The sequence below is a fragment of the Pteronotus mesoamericanus genome, unplaced genomic scaffold (genome assembly GCF_021234165.1).
Source record: "Pteronotus mesoamericanus isolate MK-2021 breed Mesoamerican mustached bat unplaced genomic scaffold, CSHL_Meso_final scaffold_85, whole genome shotgun sequence".
NCBI classification, from domain to species: domain Eukaryota; kingdom Metazoa; phylum Chordata; class Mammalia; order Chiroptera; family Mormoopidae; genus Pteronotus; species Pteronotus mesoamericanus.
Window position 1 is genome coordinate 25,362,454 of NW_026555329.1, and position 13,841 is coordinate 25,376,294.

Consider the following 13,841-nt stretch of genomic DNA (forward strand, 5'->3'; position numbering starts at 1 on the left):
TTCTTAAATTTTCTGGTTGTCAGCCATTTTAAAAGAAATGTGGTCCAGTCTGGGAGGTTTCTTTGTCCCTGTGAGCCTGAGTCTCCTACCCAACCCAGAGGCACCAGGGCAAGAAGGCAGAACAGAAAGGTACCCCCTCGCAGCAAGCTTCCTGGTCCAGGAAGCCTTTTAGACGTGTGCTGGTGGTGGCTCTCTTGCTACTGACTCTGGAGCAGCTAGAGGTCACAGGACAGAAAAGCCACCATACTTTGCCCCCAGCAAGAGATGCTTGGTGGCCTGACCTTGAGAAACCACTTCTGCTCCTTTAGGCAGCCGAAGCAGAGGCCAATTGGAGCCCCAGCAGCTCCAGGTAAATCACTCTGACCAAAATAGTTCCACAAAGCCTCTGAACACTAAACTGCCAATAGAACCACAGCTCACAAAAGTCGGCCAAAACAAATACAAAATAATGTTGAATAATGTGAACTGTAATTGAAACTTCTTTTGTAAAAAAAAGTAGGCCAAAAATTGCATGCTAAACCTTAGAGGGTTACTGCTTGCTAAACTAAAGGTTTAAATAGGATGCACAGTCTCCTAACATAATACACAAAATGTCCAGGATACAATAAAAACTTACTTGTCACATCAAGGATCATGAAAACCAAAACTTCAATGAGGGGGGAAAAAAAGCCCAATTAACTGACACCAATATGAGTATAAGTCAGATGCTAGAATGATTAGACACAAATTTTAAAATAGCTATCATAAAAATGCTTCACTAACCAATTACAAATCTCTGGGAAGAGAAGAAAAAATAGAAAATATTAGCAATGACATAGTTATAAAAGGGAGAACAAAATGAAATTAGAGAACTGAAAGATACAACAGAAATAAAAGTCATCAGACGACTCTCAGTGAAGGAGATAATAGGATAGGATCAGCATATCTGGAGACAGAACAATAGAATTCATCTATTCTGAAATGGAGAGAAAATGAAAAGACTCAGGGACCTATAGGACAATAACAAAAGATCCAGGAGACGATAATATTTGTTACCATTGGAGTCCCAGAAGGAGAGGAGAGAGTGGGACTGAAGGAGTATTGGAAGAAATAATGGCTGAAACTGCTGGCCCAGCAATAGCAGGCTATCCTTTGACAACTGAATGCTTAAACAGCCTGGTACATGGGTACTGTGGAATACCACCCACCCAGAAAATGGAAAGAATTCTTTTTTTTCTTGTTTAGTTTTTATTTTTATTTATTTTATGTTTTTACCTGTATAATGTGTATATATTTTTATTTTCTCTAAGTTCTATGTTTTACACTGCATTCTGTTGCTTATTTTATTTATTTTTCCTTTTTAGTGAATTTATTGGGTGACCCTCGTTCACAAAATTATACAGGTTTCAGGTACACAATTGCATAGCACATTATCCATACACTGTGTTGCATGTTCACCACCCCAAGTCAAGTCTCTGCCCATCACTATTTATCCCCCTGGGCCCTCTTCCTCTTGATACACGTAATGACCTGGATGAATCTCCAGAGAATTATACAATGTTAAAAAAACCAATCCAAAAAGATTGCATACCATATGATTCCATTTATATAACACTCTTGGAATGATGGAATTATAAACAGGGAACAGATTGAGGAGAAGTACAGGGTAGGGTGAGAGGCAGTTATGGCTGTAAAAACTAGCGTAAGGGGTCCTTGTGATGAAATTGTTCTGTGTCATGACAGTACTTACCTGACTACACAGGTGATAACATTGCATAGATCTAAATACATACATGTATACATGTAAAACTGGTAAATCTGAATAATGATGGATTATTATCACTAATGGATTATATCAGTGTCAGATTCCTAGTTGGGACATTGTTCTGAATGTGGCAGATGTTACTATTGAGAAACACTAGATGAAAGGCATATGGGATCTCATTGACTTGTTTCTTACGGCACGTGAATCTATAGTTATATCAAAAAAAAAGGAAAGTTTTATGGCAATAAAAAGTCCACATATATACTATGTCTAAAGATATAATTTATTTAGACTTTTTATTTAGACAGTTGTGTGAATATTTTGGTTTTTGTGTTTTCAGTGTTATAAATAGTATTATGATGACCAAAAAAAAAAAAAAAAAAAGGAAAGTTAAGAAAATATGTACAAATTATTTCAAATCAAAAACCTACATTGAGAAATGAAAAAAATGGAACAAAGATGAAGGTCAAACTCTCTAAGTGATAAAAAATATAGCTTCTGAATATATTAGTTTGAAATTATTTACGAAATAGTATAATACTGTTAATTAGTATTGTATTATGAATTGCTTATATGTAATCTTTTTATTTTATTATTATTTTCTAAAAAAGCAAGTCACAGAATAATATACATGGTGGGCAAAAGTAGGCCCACGGTTGTGAGTACATGAAACACAGAGTTTACTCTTGTATTATTTTTTATTAATTATTGTATTATTTGGCTTCTTCTGTAAACTTACTTTTGCCCACTTCATATAGTATATTATTTCTTGTGTTTTATTTTTTTCTTTATTTTTATTGTTGACACTATCACAGACAAATGTCCCATTCCCCGCCCTTTCCCCACCTCTACCCAGCCCCCAGCCCCGCTTTCCTCTGGCCATCACCACACTGTTGTCTGTGCCTGTGGGTCATGCGTGTATGTTCTCTGGCTGATCCCTCCACATTCTTTCATCCAGTTCTCCCCTCCTTCCCTTCTGACAGCTGTCAGTCTGTTCCATGTGTTTATGCCTCTGTTTCTATTCTGTTTGTCAGTTTAGTTTGTTCTTAGTTTGTGTGTAATCTTAAGTTGATTACTTAAGCATTCCAGGTATATAAATAGTAACGTTAGTTCTTTGCCCATTCCAGTTGATTCTATTTTTGTAATAGGCCCTCTGGGACCTGAGTTCACATGTCTTTGGCTGGTTTCAGAGAATCACTCCAGTGGCTGTTAATCCAGACACTGAAGTCCTATGGAGTTAGGCTTGAACCCTGGGTATTTCATTTATTTGTAAAATTATGTAACCTCTTCATCCTTCCATTTCCTCACATATGAAGTGGGGGAAATAGCACCTACTTCACTGTGCAATTAAGGAGAATAAATGAGATCCTGTGAATATAAAGGACCCAGGACTGTTTCTTCCACAAAATAAATGGCTCAGGAACCAAACAGAATGATCAAAGTACCTTCATAAAACAAAGTCCTCCCTGGTGGCTGCATGTATTGTTTTGCTCAGAAGAGCTGGCTTCCCCTGGCATGTGAAACTTTCCTGAAGTTCTGTCACCACACAGTGCTTTTAGTTCCCAGCATTCTTCTGGCCTCCCACATTGACACTTCTGAACCAGAGTACCGTTAGCAATTGCTGTTTCCTTGGCGTAATACCTTTTTTTCCGCACTTGTTTATAACTATAGTACATACTTTCTTTCGTGTACTTGAAGATATCCTCAAATTCCTAGTTTTATTTATTTAGATGAGGATCCATGAAGCATTCGGTTAGAAAATACAATTTTTAATTGAATTTATTACATATCAGCTTGGTGGCTTAGAGAGTGAATATATATACATATATATACACATATATATGTATATATATACATATATATACACATATATATGTATATATATACACCAAAAATTAGAACATCATGACTAAAACAAGTAAAAGATTTTGTTTCATGCATATATTGACATAGACAAGCAACATCTGTGTATATATTTATTTTTACTTTACAAATGATAAAATTAACTTGTTAAAAATTTACATGATCTGAAATTGCATTTTTAAACAGATACTCTCTTCATTTACTAATAAAGAACTCTGTGCATATGCAAAAGCTGGAGCAGTAGCTGAGGAGGTCTTAGCAGCAATTCGAACTGTGATTGCATTTGGAGGACAAAAGAAAGAGCTTGAAAGGTTTGAATCTCTTTTTTTAAGTTGAGAGAAATGTTCAATTCTATATCACCTTTTATGCCCCTCAGGTTAACAGTGTTGATTATAAGGGTTTTCTCTAAAATATATGTTTCTTTAAATAGCTTCATCCATGTTACAGCATACCTAATATTCTGGGGAAGTTGTTATTCTGGTTGTACTCTTTCTTTTTTTGTCAATGTCATTTGACAAAAACAATTGTCATTGTTTTTTTAACCATTTTAAAATTTTTAAATCACTGTTCACTTTCAGTATTATTCTGTATTCGTTTCAGGTATACAGCATAGTGGTTAGACAGTTATATACTTCACAAGGTGTTCCCCTTCCTCCCTGCTGATATTTCAAGTAAACACCTCATCCTTAGTTATTACAATATTACTGACTGTATTCCCTATGCTGTAATTTACATCCCTGTGACTATTCTGTAACTACCGATTTGTACTTCGTAGTCCCTTCGCCTTTCTCACCCAGGCCCTAACCCCTCTCCAGGCGGCAACCATCAGTCTGTTCTCTGTATCTGTAAGTCTGTCCTTACATAAGCTAATTTAAAGCATTTTCTAGCTTCATAGGTAGGTAGTGACATAAAATAGTTTCTTCAGGCTGAGACATATTTTATATCCCTGATGATAATTTTTTTCCATCCAATAGATTTCTTATTTATTTATTTGATATAACTGACATATAACATCCTTGACTGTCTAAGACTGAATGAGTATGTTGTGTAAGATCTACGGGGATGTGTTAGTCTGAGGTTTGTAAGCCCTGGTGTCCAGCCCCTAATCAGTGGTTATGCTTCATGACGTGGAAGACAAAAATATAACTAAAAAGCACATTTGTACAAACTCTCAAAATCTTTTTTACTATGTTGTTTAATAATTTTCTTGCATCTATTCCCTCTTACTAGATTTCTGAGAGTATGAGGTAATTTATTGAAATTTATAGTATTAGGCTCATTGATTTCTGAGCGGCAGCAGAATTTACTTAAAGTAATGTCTGTTACAGTATTTTAGGTTAGGAATATATATATTTTTGAAATTAGGAAAAACTAAACTCCATTGATTGGGAGATTGTAATTGTTTGGTAAAGCCACAAGAAAATCACAGGAAGTTTTGTAAATCAGAGGAAAGGTCACATCTCCAGGAGGTGAGGAGCTGTGGGTACAAGTGTGACAGAGAGCAGGGGTCTGTGGGCCTGGCAGTGTTTTGCTTCTTGGCCTCAGTTGTGTTTACATGGTTGTTCACTTATAAGTATTCTTTAAACTGTACAGATGTGTTTGGAGAACTCTTTTGTTCATATGATATATTTTACCCCACAAAGATGTCCTCTGAGAATTATTTGTGATGATGTAGTGCAATAGTCCAAAAGAAAGACCTATCTCAATTGTTTGCTAAGGTTTCGCTTTTCTCTTCAAATATGTCTTGACTACTAACCTGAGCCGTCTTCCTTGTGACCAGGCAAACATCCAGTCACAAACCCCGCCCCCCGCCCCCGCGCCCGCCCCCGCCCGGAGCTTAAATGCTAACAAGGGCAGAGGAAGGATACAAGGCAACTACGAACAACCAAATACCTCATATACCAGTTGGGGGAAATAGTATCAGGAAATAAAATACTTTTTTAGAGTCATAGAGGGTTCTATGCAGAGATATTATTCAGAAAATCCTTTCTAGTTAGTTGATGCTTCAGCAGACACAGAATGAAGTTTTGAACTTGGGATTCTTTCCAGTTTTCCTCAGTGGAAAGGTGGACCAGAAAAATGGTACGTCTACCAGCAAAGGGAGACAAAGTTCATCTGCATCTGCCTGGTTTTTGAGCTGGGGAAAGCATCTCCCCACAGAAGGCAAAATCTCAGGCCCACACCTCACGTGCAGTAAGGCTCTGAATTTATAGTACTCTGCAGGCCAAGGAAACAAAGAGTTAGAATAGTGAAATAAAAGAAAGAAAGGCAATAATGGTTGGAAAATAAGAAGCAAAATTTTCATTATTCACAGATGCTATTATTGTATGTATAGAAATTCCTGTAGACTTTGCAGACTAACTATGTAAAGAAAGTTCTGAGTACCTGATCACAATTCATCATATTTGGCATTGAGATAAATCCTACAGTCAGTGCCTTCTTACAGTTGCTATGGATCTGGATTGAAGGAGATTCTTCCCGGCAGGATTTGGGTTTGTCTCTTCACTGCGGGCACTTCCAGTTTGTTCTTCCCCCTCCCTTCTCTGCTTCCAAATAGACAAGTAACTTAAGTTCTCAGTCTTGCTCTTCAGATTAGCAGGTGCAGGAGGAAACTGGCTCTCTTAAAATGGAAATTAAACAGAATTTAAAATGAATTTAATTAATAATAGAGAATTGTTTTATTCTCCTTAATTAAAAATTTTTTTCTCTGCATGTCTTGCAAGTGTTTACCTATTAGTATTGATTTCTGTTTGCTTAATTAAAATTGTTCCTTGCTCTTGTAAATGGCTATTGCATCATTGATAAATATTTTTATAACATTTAAGAAGAATAATTTTTTTCTAAATATCAGTATTTTTGTTATGTGACTTTCATCCATTTTAGGAACTGCTGCTTTAATTACCATTTTCATACTAATGATTTCAGTGGATGGATGATTTTAGTAGCTGATTTTGTATTGTGATATTTTTATTGAAATGCTAATCAAAAAGTAAAAGGAGTATTGTTTATGTCTCCTCCCTCCTTACCATTTCTTTTCTTCATTTATCTTTTCTGGCATCTAAATGATTTTCTTCCTTGTTGCTTCTTCCTGTGCAAATGTTTCCTCTGGCTGCATGTGGCAACAACTTATCAGTGAAATGATTTCTACATTAGTTTCGGTAAGCAAGAACTGAAATAAAGGAGATAACAGGGTATGAGTCATAACTGTTAAAGTTCCTTTAATGTAATCATGTGTAATTTATGCCTAGTAGCACTTTTCACCTCAGATCAGCTCATGAAGTGGAAGATACACACACACACACACACACACACGCACACACGCACACACGCACGCACACATACTTGTATATATAAAAACCATTGAAACATGTTTCTCAAAAACAATATTTTTTGTTCAAAGATTATATCTGGCAAGTAGGGGATTGACATTTTTGGAGGAGGAAACTAATAATAGGTTACTATTTTATCACTATAAAGTTCTGTTTAAATTTGAACTTTGGTGAATATGGGGGTCATGTAAATTTCATTTGGCATACTTTCATAACTGGTGAAGTAACTAATTAAAAAAGTCATGAAGGCAAGAAAGAATGCATGCTCATATAATATTTATATAGTCATGTTTTTGTGGATTGAAGACCTCTTAAGTATGAATTCTGTGTGGAACTGAGTTCTTTTATTTCAACAGCTGTGAATGCTTTTCTATAAGGCAGTGTTCTAAATTCGGCAGGGAGCTGTGATTAACAGGATAAAGACAGATTTAAAGCTTAATTATAATCTGGACTATTTCCCTAATAGTCAGTAATATTACCTTGATTGTGTATTTCCAAGGGTCCTTCTTGGTCTTTAAATCTGGCTCTCCACATCTCCCTTCTTGAGCTAAATAGTCTGCTATGTCCCTTTCAAACAAAGATAAAGTTACAGACACCCATCTCCTTTAACTTTAACATCAAAAATTAACTGCTCTCCAAGAATTTAAAAAGTACTGGAATTAACATTTGGGAGTGAGCTTTAAGTCAGGGAGAAAACGTGGCAGGGGACTCCAACACTGTTTCTGTTTTTGGTTTGCTTACTTGCTTTTGCCCTCATTTGTGTAGTTTGAAGTGCTATGTAATATTCTTTACATTGAAAAAAAACTGAAAAGTTTATCTTATTTCCATAGATGTTTATTTTAAAAATCACTGACTTGAAATTGAAATATGCTGATTTAGCTGTATTTTCTTTGAGAAGTGTTAATGGGTATTCTCCCAAGTCTGGCTAATATAGCGGAGACAGTTGTGCTGTAAACAGGTTACAGGGTTCTAGATGGGCTGAGATTTTTATTTTCCTGGTCCTTGAGGGAGCCTCGGATGGCCTGAGCACCCTGGCCAGAGCCCCGCCTCCAGCGGTGGGCAGCCATGACCTGGCGTGTCAGGAGGCACTGACACGGGATAGGATGTGGGCGATGTGTAGAAAGACTAAGGAAGGGCACTCTAATACGTGATGAAGGACTATTATATATTTTTAAGCCCAGTCATTTTTTCAGGTCAGTGAATTTTTTAAATGAATGTTTATGGAAATTAGAGAAACTATACAGTGTGTTTAAATATTAAATGTATTGTATGACTTCACAATTCATAGCTCTCAAATATACATGAGCCAGTCAGACTAAAAAATGTCTGGGGGCTGTGCTAGAAATAAATGACAAAGGTTTACTCAAGGGTCTTCGAGTATGCAAACTAGAAGCACAGCTAGGCAAAAACCCAGAAGTGTTCCAAAGAGGAAAGAAAAGTTGAGTTCTTATAATAAAAGTCACATCCTTGAGAATAATCAGCCATGCATTCTTAGCCCTAGGATTGGTCCAGAATAGTTATCAGTCATGGTCTGGATGAGGGGTGCCAGGGGGCGTGGAGGGTGGGCACTGGGAGTCGGATCATGTCCTGAGTTCTTTAGGGGGCAGGCGGAGGGTTATCTACAGGTAAATAAATGTCTGGGCATTGATGAAAGACTGGAAAGTTCAAAACTTTGTTTCCCAGCTAGTTAAAGCAAGAGTAGAAACGTTTTCTCATGCCTCAGCCTTCTTGATTTGAACAATTTAGCAGCTTGACTGTGAGGACTCCATTTTATTTCTTCACTTTTTTACTCGCTGGTATTCTTTCAGTCGGTCCTTCCAGTGGTCCCAGAGGGATGCAGGATGGGACACAAATTGTCCCCAAAGCTTCTGTAATGTCTGAGACATAAAGGACTTATGTTGAACCCTCTCTAGCATTATATCTTCATTTTATTAATAAATTTAAAAAGCATACAGATTTTAAAGGGAAAGCACAGTGTTCGTAGTGTCTCTCTTGTCTTGTGTACGAAACAATGCTACTTCTAAAAGTTTGCTAAATATTACTCCACTTACCTCGCTATTGCTAAGGCCAGAGAAGAGGCTTGTAGAAGACTCCCCCACAAATTACTTTACCTCTATAAGCCTCAGTTTCCTTTTCTAAATAGTACTAACATCATAGGGTCAATGTATGGACAAAAGGAGAAAATATGTATAAAACACCTCTACAGGGCTGGGCACTTTCTGAGTCCTCAATAAGCATCATGCTGTCTTGACCTATTTTATAAGATTTATAAGTATATGTGATAATTTTTTGTTATTCCTCCCAGGTACAACAAAAACTTAGAAGAAGCTAAAAGACTTGGCATAAGGAAAGCTGTTACGGCCAACATTTCTATGGGTGCTGCTTTCCTGCTGATCTATGCATCGTATGCTCTAGCTTTCTGGTATGGGACCAGCTTGGTCCTCTCAGAAGAATATACTATTGGACAACTACTCACTGTAAGTGATGTTGTATTAAGAAAAGATTCACTGTTGAAAATGCCAATGAAATTGCAGTGTGGTGTTGGCCCGCCTGTTGGAGAACACATTCTGAAGAATGATTAAGTCACACAAAGAGACACACACTACTAGGTTAAAAAGTGGAAAGGAAATGAGATGTATTCAACAATGAGTTTTGTCTTTTTTGTAATCCTCCTTTGCGTAGTCTGTCCTCTGGTCTAAATGATAAAAACATCACCATTCTCTGTAGTATGAACTTTTGATTGGCTGAGATTATTTCATTGTGTCAGACACTATGCTAAGCACTTTACTTTTATTTCCTGCTTTGCTGTTCATAACAACAAATGGCAAAATACACTTTAACTTATTTTCAAAATCTTTTGAATGACAGCTAATATACCTCACCAATTTATAGAAGTACAAAGTGTTACTCTTTCTAAACAAATATGCTATTTGGAGGTTCTCTGCCTTATATATCTTTGTACAAGTATAGAAGGCTCGCCATTTGATGCTATCCTTTTGTAGTGAAAGACAATGAAATAATGCACTAACCAAGCTCTATTTGCATCTTTTTTTTTTAAACCCTCACTTGAGGATATGTCTATTGATTTTTAGAGAGAGAGGAAGGGGAAGAGGGAGAGAAACATCGGTTGGTTGGTTGCCTCCTGTAAGTGCCCCAACCTGGGATTCCACATCCTAGGTATATTCCCTGACCAGGGAATCGAACCCACAACCTTTTGTTGTATGGGACGATGCTCCAACCAACTGAGCCACCTGGTCGGGGCTCAGTCTGCATCTTGATCTAATAAAGCACATATTGTTAGAAGTGTCACTCAGTTTCTTTTTCATAGGCCAAGTATAAATATATTCAGTTAATGACAGACCAAATTTTGTTGAGTCCCTTGGAACAATTCCCTTTCTCAGGAAACAGGTAATGTGGGTATGATAATTACGTCTCTTGTTTTTTCAGACTGTTGTCTCACCCAAAATATATATGGCTATTTAGTTAAGAATAGTTTTAATCAAAAAGCTTTTAGTAGGATAGTGACACTGTGGATGAACCCAGGTGGTGATAAGAAAAGCATTGTGTGTAATTGTGATGTAGATAAGCAGTTTTAAATCCAGTATTCACTGAACTCACATCTGCCTTCCAAACTGAAAGCATCCAGAATAGTGAATAAGAGCACAGGATTTGATATGAGGCCAACTTAGTTCGAGGCCAACTTAGTTCAAATTCTAGCTGTATGATTTTGGGCAGCCATCTAGATTTTTCAGGCTTTCATACCTCTTTTGCCAAATGGAAATGATAGTACTGTTGTAAGGACTAATTGATAAAATGAATATAGAATCACTTAGCAAAATTCCTTCTATGTAAATTATTGCATACTATAATTACTGTGCAATTTAGAAAGAAATGAATAGTGACATTAGTTCTCTTTAACCCTGAGGAGAAACAAAGTTAGGTATTTATCAATAAGAAATTTATTTAGGCAAAATGAAAAAAAAAACAACCACCCTGTTTATCAGACCTCAAAGAACACAGTTTAGCAGAGGAAAAGACAGCCTGATAAAGAATAATGCCTTAGATGTGTATTCTTTGTAATTTATAAAATATATACACACACACACATATATAAAAGTATATATATATAAAGTATATATGTGTGTGTGTGTGTATGTGTGCGTATATACACACATATATTTATATCATAAAAGGTTGCTGGATAGGAAAACAGAATCTTGCCTATTTTTGCAAACAAAGAAATTGAAGCCCCAAGAGTCTAGAAGAATTGCCTGAAGACACACAGCCAGTTAGTGGTTCATCCAGGATTCAGACCTGGACCTTCTGTGTTTCCTACTAGGGTTTATTTTCACTATTTTCTGCTGATGATCTAAACCAAAATTCTTGACCACTAAAGAAATATTAAAACAGTCTATTGTAATATCCTTATCCTATAGAACTTATACTATTGTTTCAATGAGCAAGTAAGATTAATTTGGCATTCTCAATTAAAAAGTACTTAAACTTTAAAAAATATTTTTAATGCCCAGCATCCATATGTATATTGCCTTGCCATTTTAAAATTTAATCAGTTGTATTAAAGGAAGAAAAAAGTATGAAAAAATTGTATTAGGCACTACTTGAATAATGTGATTGTTCTTCATATTCCTCAGGTCTTCTTTTCTGTATTAATTGGGGCTTTTAGTATTGGACAGACAACTCCAAGCATTGAAGCATTTGCAAATGCAAGAGGTGCAGCTTATGAAGTCTTCAAGATAATTGATCATGTAAGTGTGGGCTGTCTATTTCTACAGCTATTTAAAAGTTTTGCTAGTTAAAAGTAGATTTCTTTATCACTTGTTCCAACTCTCCACAAATGTCACTAAAAGTAGTAGTTGTAACCTAGTAATCTTCTGATATTTTATTCTGTTTAGAAGCCAAGCATTGACAGCTATTCAAACGATGGACACAAACCAGATAATATTAAAGGAAATTTGGAATTCAAAAATGTTCACTTCAGTTACCCATCTCGAAAAGAAGTTAAGGTACAGTGATAAATGATTAATCAGTTATTCAACAGTGCATTGGAAAAAGAGTTTCTGATACTTTGATTTAGGGATTGTAAAAGAATATGGATATTTAAACCTTGTTTTGAATTCAGCTGTCAATTCATCCCACTACCTGTGTATTGGTTTTAAGTTTATTTCTCATTCATTCTGGTAGATCTTGAAGGGCCTCAACCTGCAGGTGCAGAGTGGGCAGACGGTGGCCCTGGTGGGGAACAGCGGCTGTGGGAAGAGCACGACGGTCCAGCTGATGCAGAGGCTCTACGACCCCATAGAAGGCGTGGTGAGATGGCACCCGCTGACCTAGATGCTGTAGCAACCATTAGTGCCGTTGCAGATTACTCACTACAGCTCCGCAACTCACACTTACTTCTTATTTCAGGTCAGTATTGATGGACAGGACATCAGGACCATAAACGTAAGGTATCTGCGGGAAATTACTGGTGTGGTGAGTCAGGAACCTGTGTTGTTTGCCACCACAATAGCTGAAAACATTCGCTATGGCCGTGAAGATGTCACCATGGATGAGATTGAGAAAGCTGTCAAGGAAGCCAACGCCTATGACTTTATCATGAAACTGCCTAATGTAAGTCTTTCTTGGTCTTTGTCATGCTGGAGGTTCAAAGAATAGAATGCTGACCTAATGCACAAGTTAGGAAATTATAAACTGGGGGAAGCTCCAAAGAAGGGAAAGCAAGATTACTTCAGATCTTAAAGCTCTAGCAGCATCAACTAGGATTAGGCATCTTTTTAAAAGTTAGGGTTGGTTGTTGCTAAACTTTGAGGAATTGGATTGTGTTGCCTGTGATGCTAGCATCTTAAAATGGGAGCCGAAATAGCTTGTTCTTTTGCTAAAACCTTCTGTGTTTTCTGTGTTGTAGAAATTTGACACCCTGGTTGGAGAGAGAGGGGCGCAGCTGAGTGGTGGACAGAAACAGAGAATCGCCATCGCTCGCGCCCTGGTTCGCAACCCCAAGATCCTCCTGCTGGATGAGGCCACGTCAGCCTTGGACACTGAAAGTGAAGCAGTGGTTCAGATGGCCCTGGATAAGGTCTGTAAGCCTCAATTCAAACCAGCCTGATTTATAAGCGTAAGAACATCTCACTCTAAATTATTCTTAGCATTATTTTTATTATTTTTTTAATTCTCACTCGAGGACATTTTTTTCATTGCTTTTAGAGAGAGAGGAAGGGGGGAGGGGAAAGGGAGAGACATCGGTGTGAGAGAGAAACATCGATTGGCTGTCTTCTCATGCACCCCCCGATTGAGAATTGAACCCTCAACCTGGGTATGTGCCCTGACTAGGAATTGAACCCATGACCTTCTGGTCCATGGGCCAACACTCCAACCATCCGAACCACACTGGCCAGGGTTATTCTTAGTATTATTTTTTAAAAAGGAAATTTCCAGCCACTTCTAAAGTGATCCCTTCCACTATCAAAATAAAATCATCAGGCTTCTGGGTCTGTTTATTTAATTTCTATTTATTTCTGTTTTTTCAAGTAGAGATGAATGAACTTGCATTGAAAGCTACTTGCCAATTTTTAAAATTAAACAATGAGAAATACAGACTTACAGGAACATTGGTCTTCATTGTAATCCTGAAAAGATAGCTTTAGAGATAACTTTGTTGTTGAGGTTTTGTGAGTTTTTACTTTTGTCAACAAGAGGAAAACTATAATCTGCAGGTTCACATTAAATTTCCAAGATGTTAAATGCCTGATGAAGACGATATGGGAAGTGAGAAAACTTATTCCCAGGAGAGGGGCAGAGAGCTGATGATACTGGACACTTTCCTGAGTCTTGAAGTGTCCTTGCTTATCAACAGGGTTTGACTTTCCTGCAGTTCTTGAGTCCCT

The 13,841-nt window shown here is 37.0% G+C and overlaps 1 protein-coding gene and 1 long non-coding RNA gene across 3 annotated transcripts in view; one reads left to right on the forward strand and one right to left on the reverse strand.

Moving 5' to 3' along the window:
* Positions 1–13,841, forward strand: part of ABCB1 (ATP binding cassette subfamily B member 1) — an 86,424-nt gene that overhangs the window by 38,604 nt on the left and 33,979 nt on the right. The window contains exons 8-14 of the mRNA XM_054564096.1: positions 3,794–3,918; positions 9,242–9,413; positions 11,589–11,702; positions 11,850–11,960; positions 12,139–12,264; positions 12,364–12,567; positions 12,863–13,033. Of these exons, the coding sequence (XP_054420071.1) occupies positions 3,794–3,918; positions 9,242–9,413; positions 11,589–11,702; positions 11,850–11,960; positions 12,139–12,264; positions 12,364–12,567; positions 12,863–13,033 (1,023 nt within the window). The remainder of the gene's footprint in view (positions 1–3,793; positions 3,919–9,241; positions 9,414–11,588; positions 11,703–11,849; positions 11,961–12,138; positions 12,265–12,363; positions 12,568–12,862; positions 13,034–13,841) is intronic.
* LOC129063081 (uncharacterized) overlaps positions 6,073–13,841 on the reverse strand; it is a 47,404-nt gene continuing 39,635 nt past the window's right edge. For both annotated transcript variants that reach the window (XR_008528328.1, XR_008528329.1), the window contains 2 exons: positions 6,634–6,776; positions 6,073–6,227 (listed from right to left, as the gene is read on the reverse strand). This is a non-coding gene — a long non-coding RNA (uncharacterized LOC129063081). The remainder of the gene's footprint in view (positions 6,228–6,633; positions 6,777–13,841) is intronic.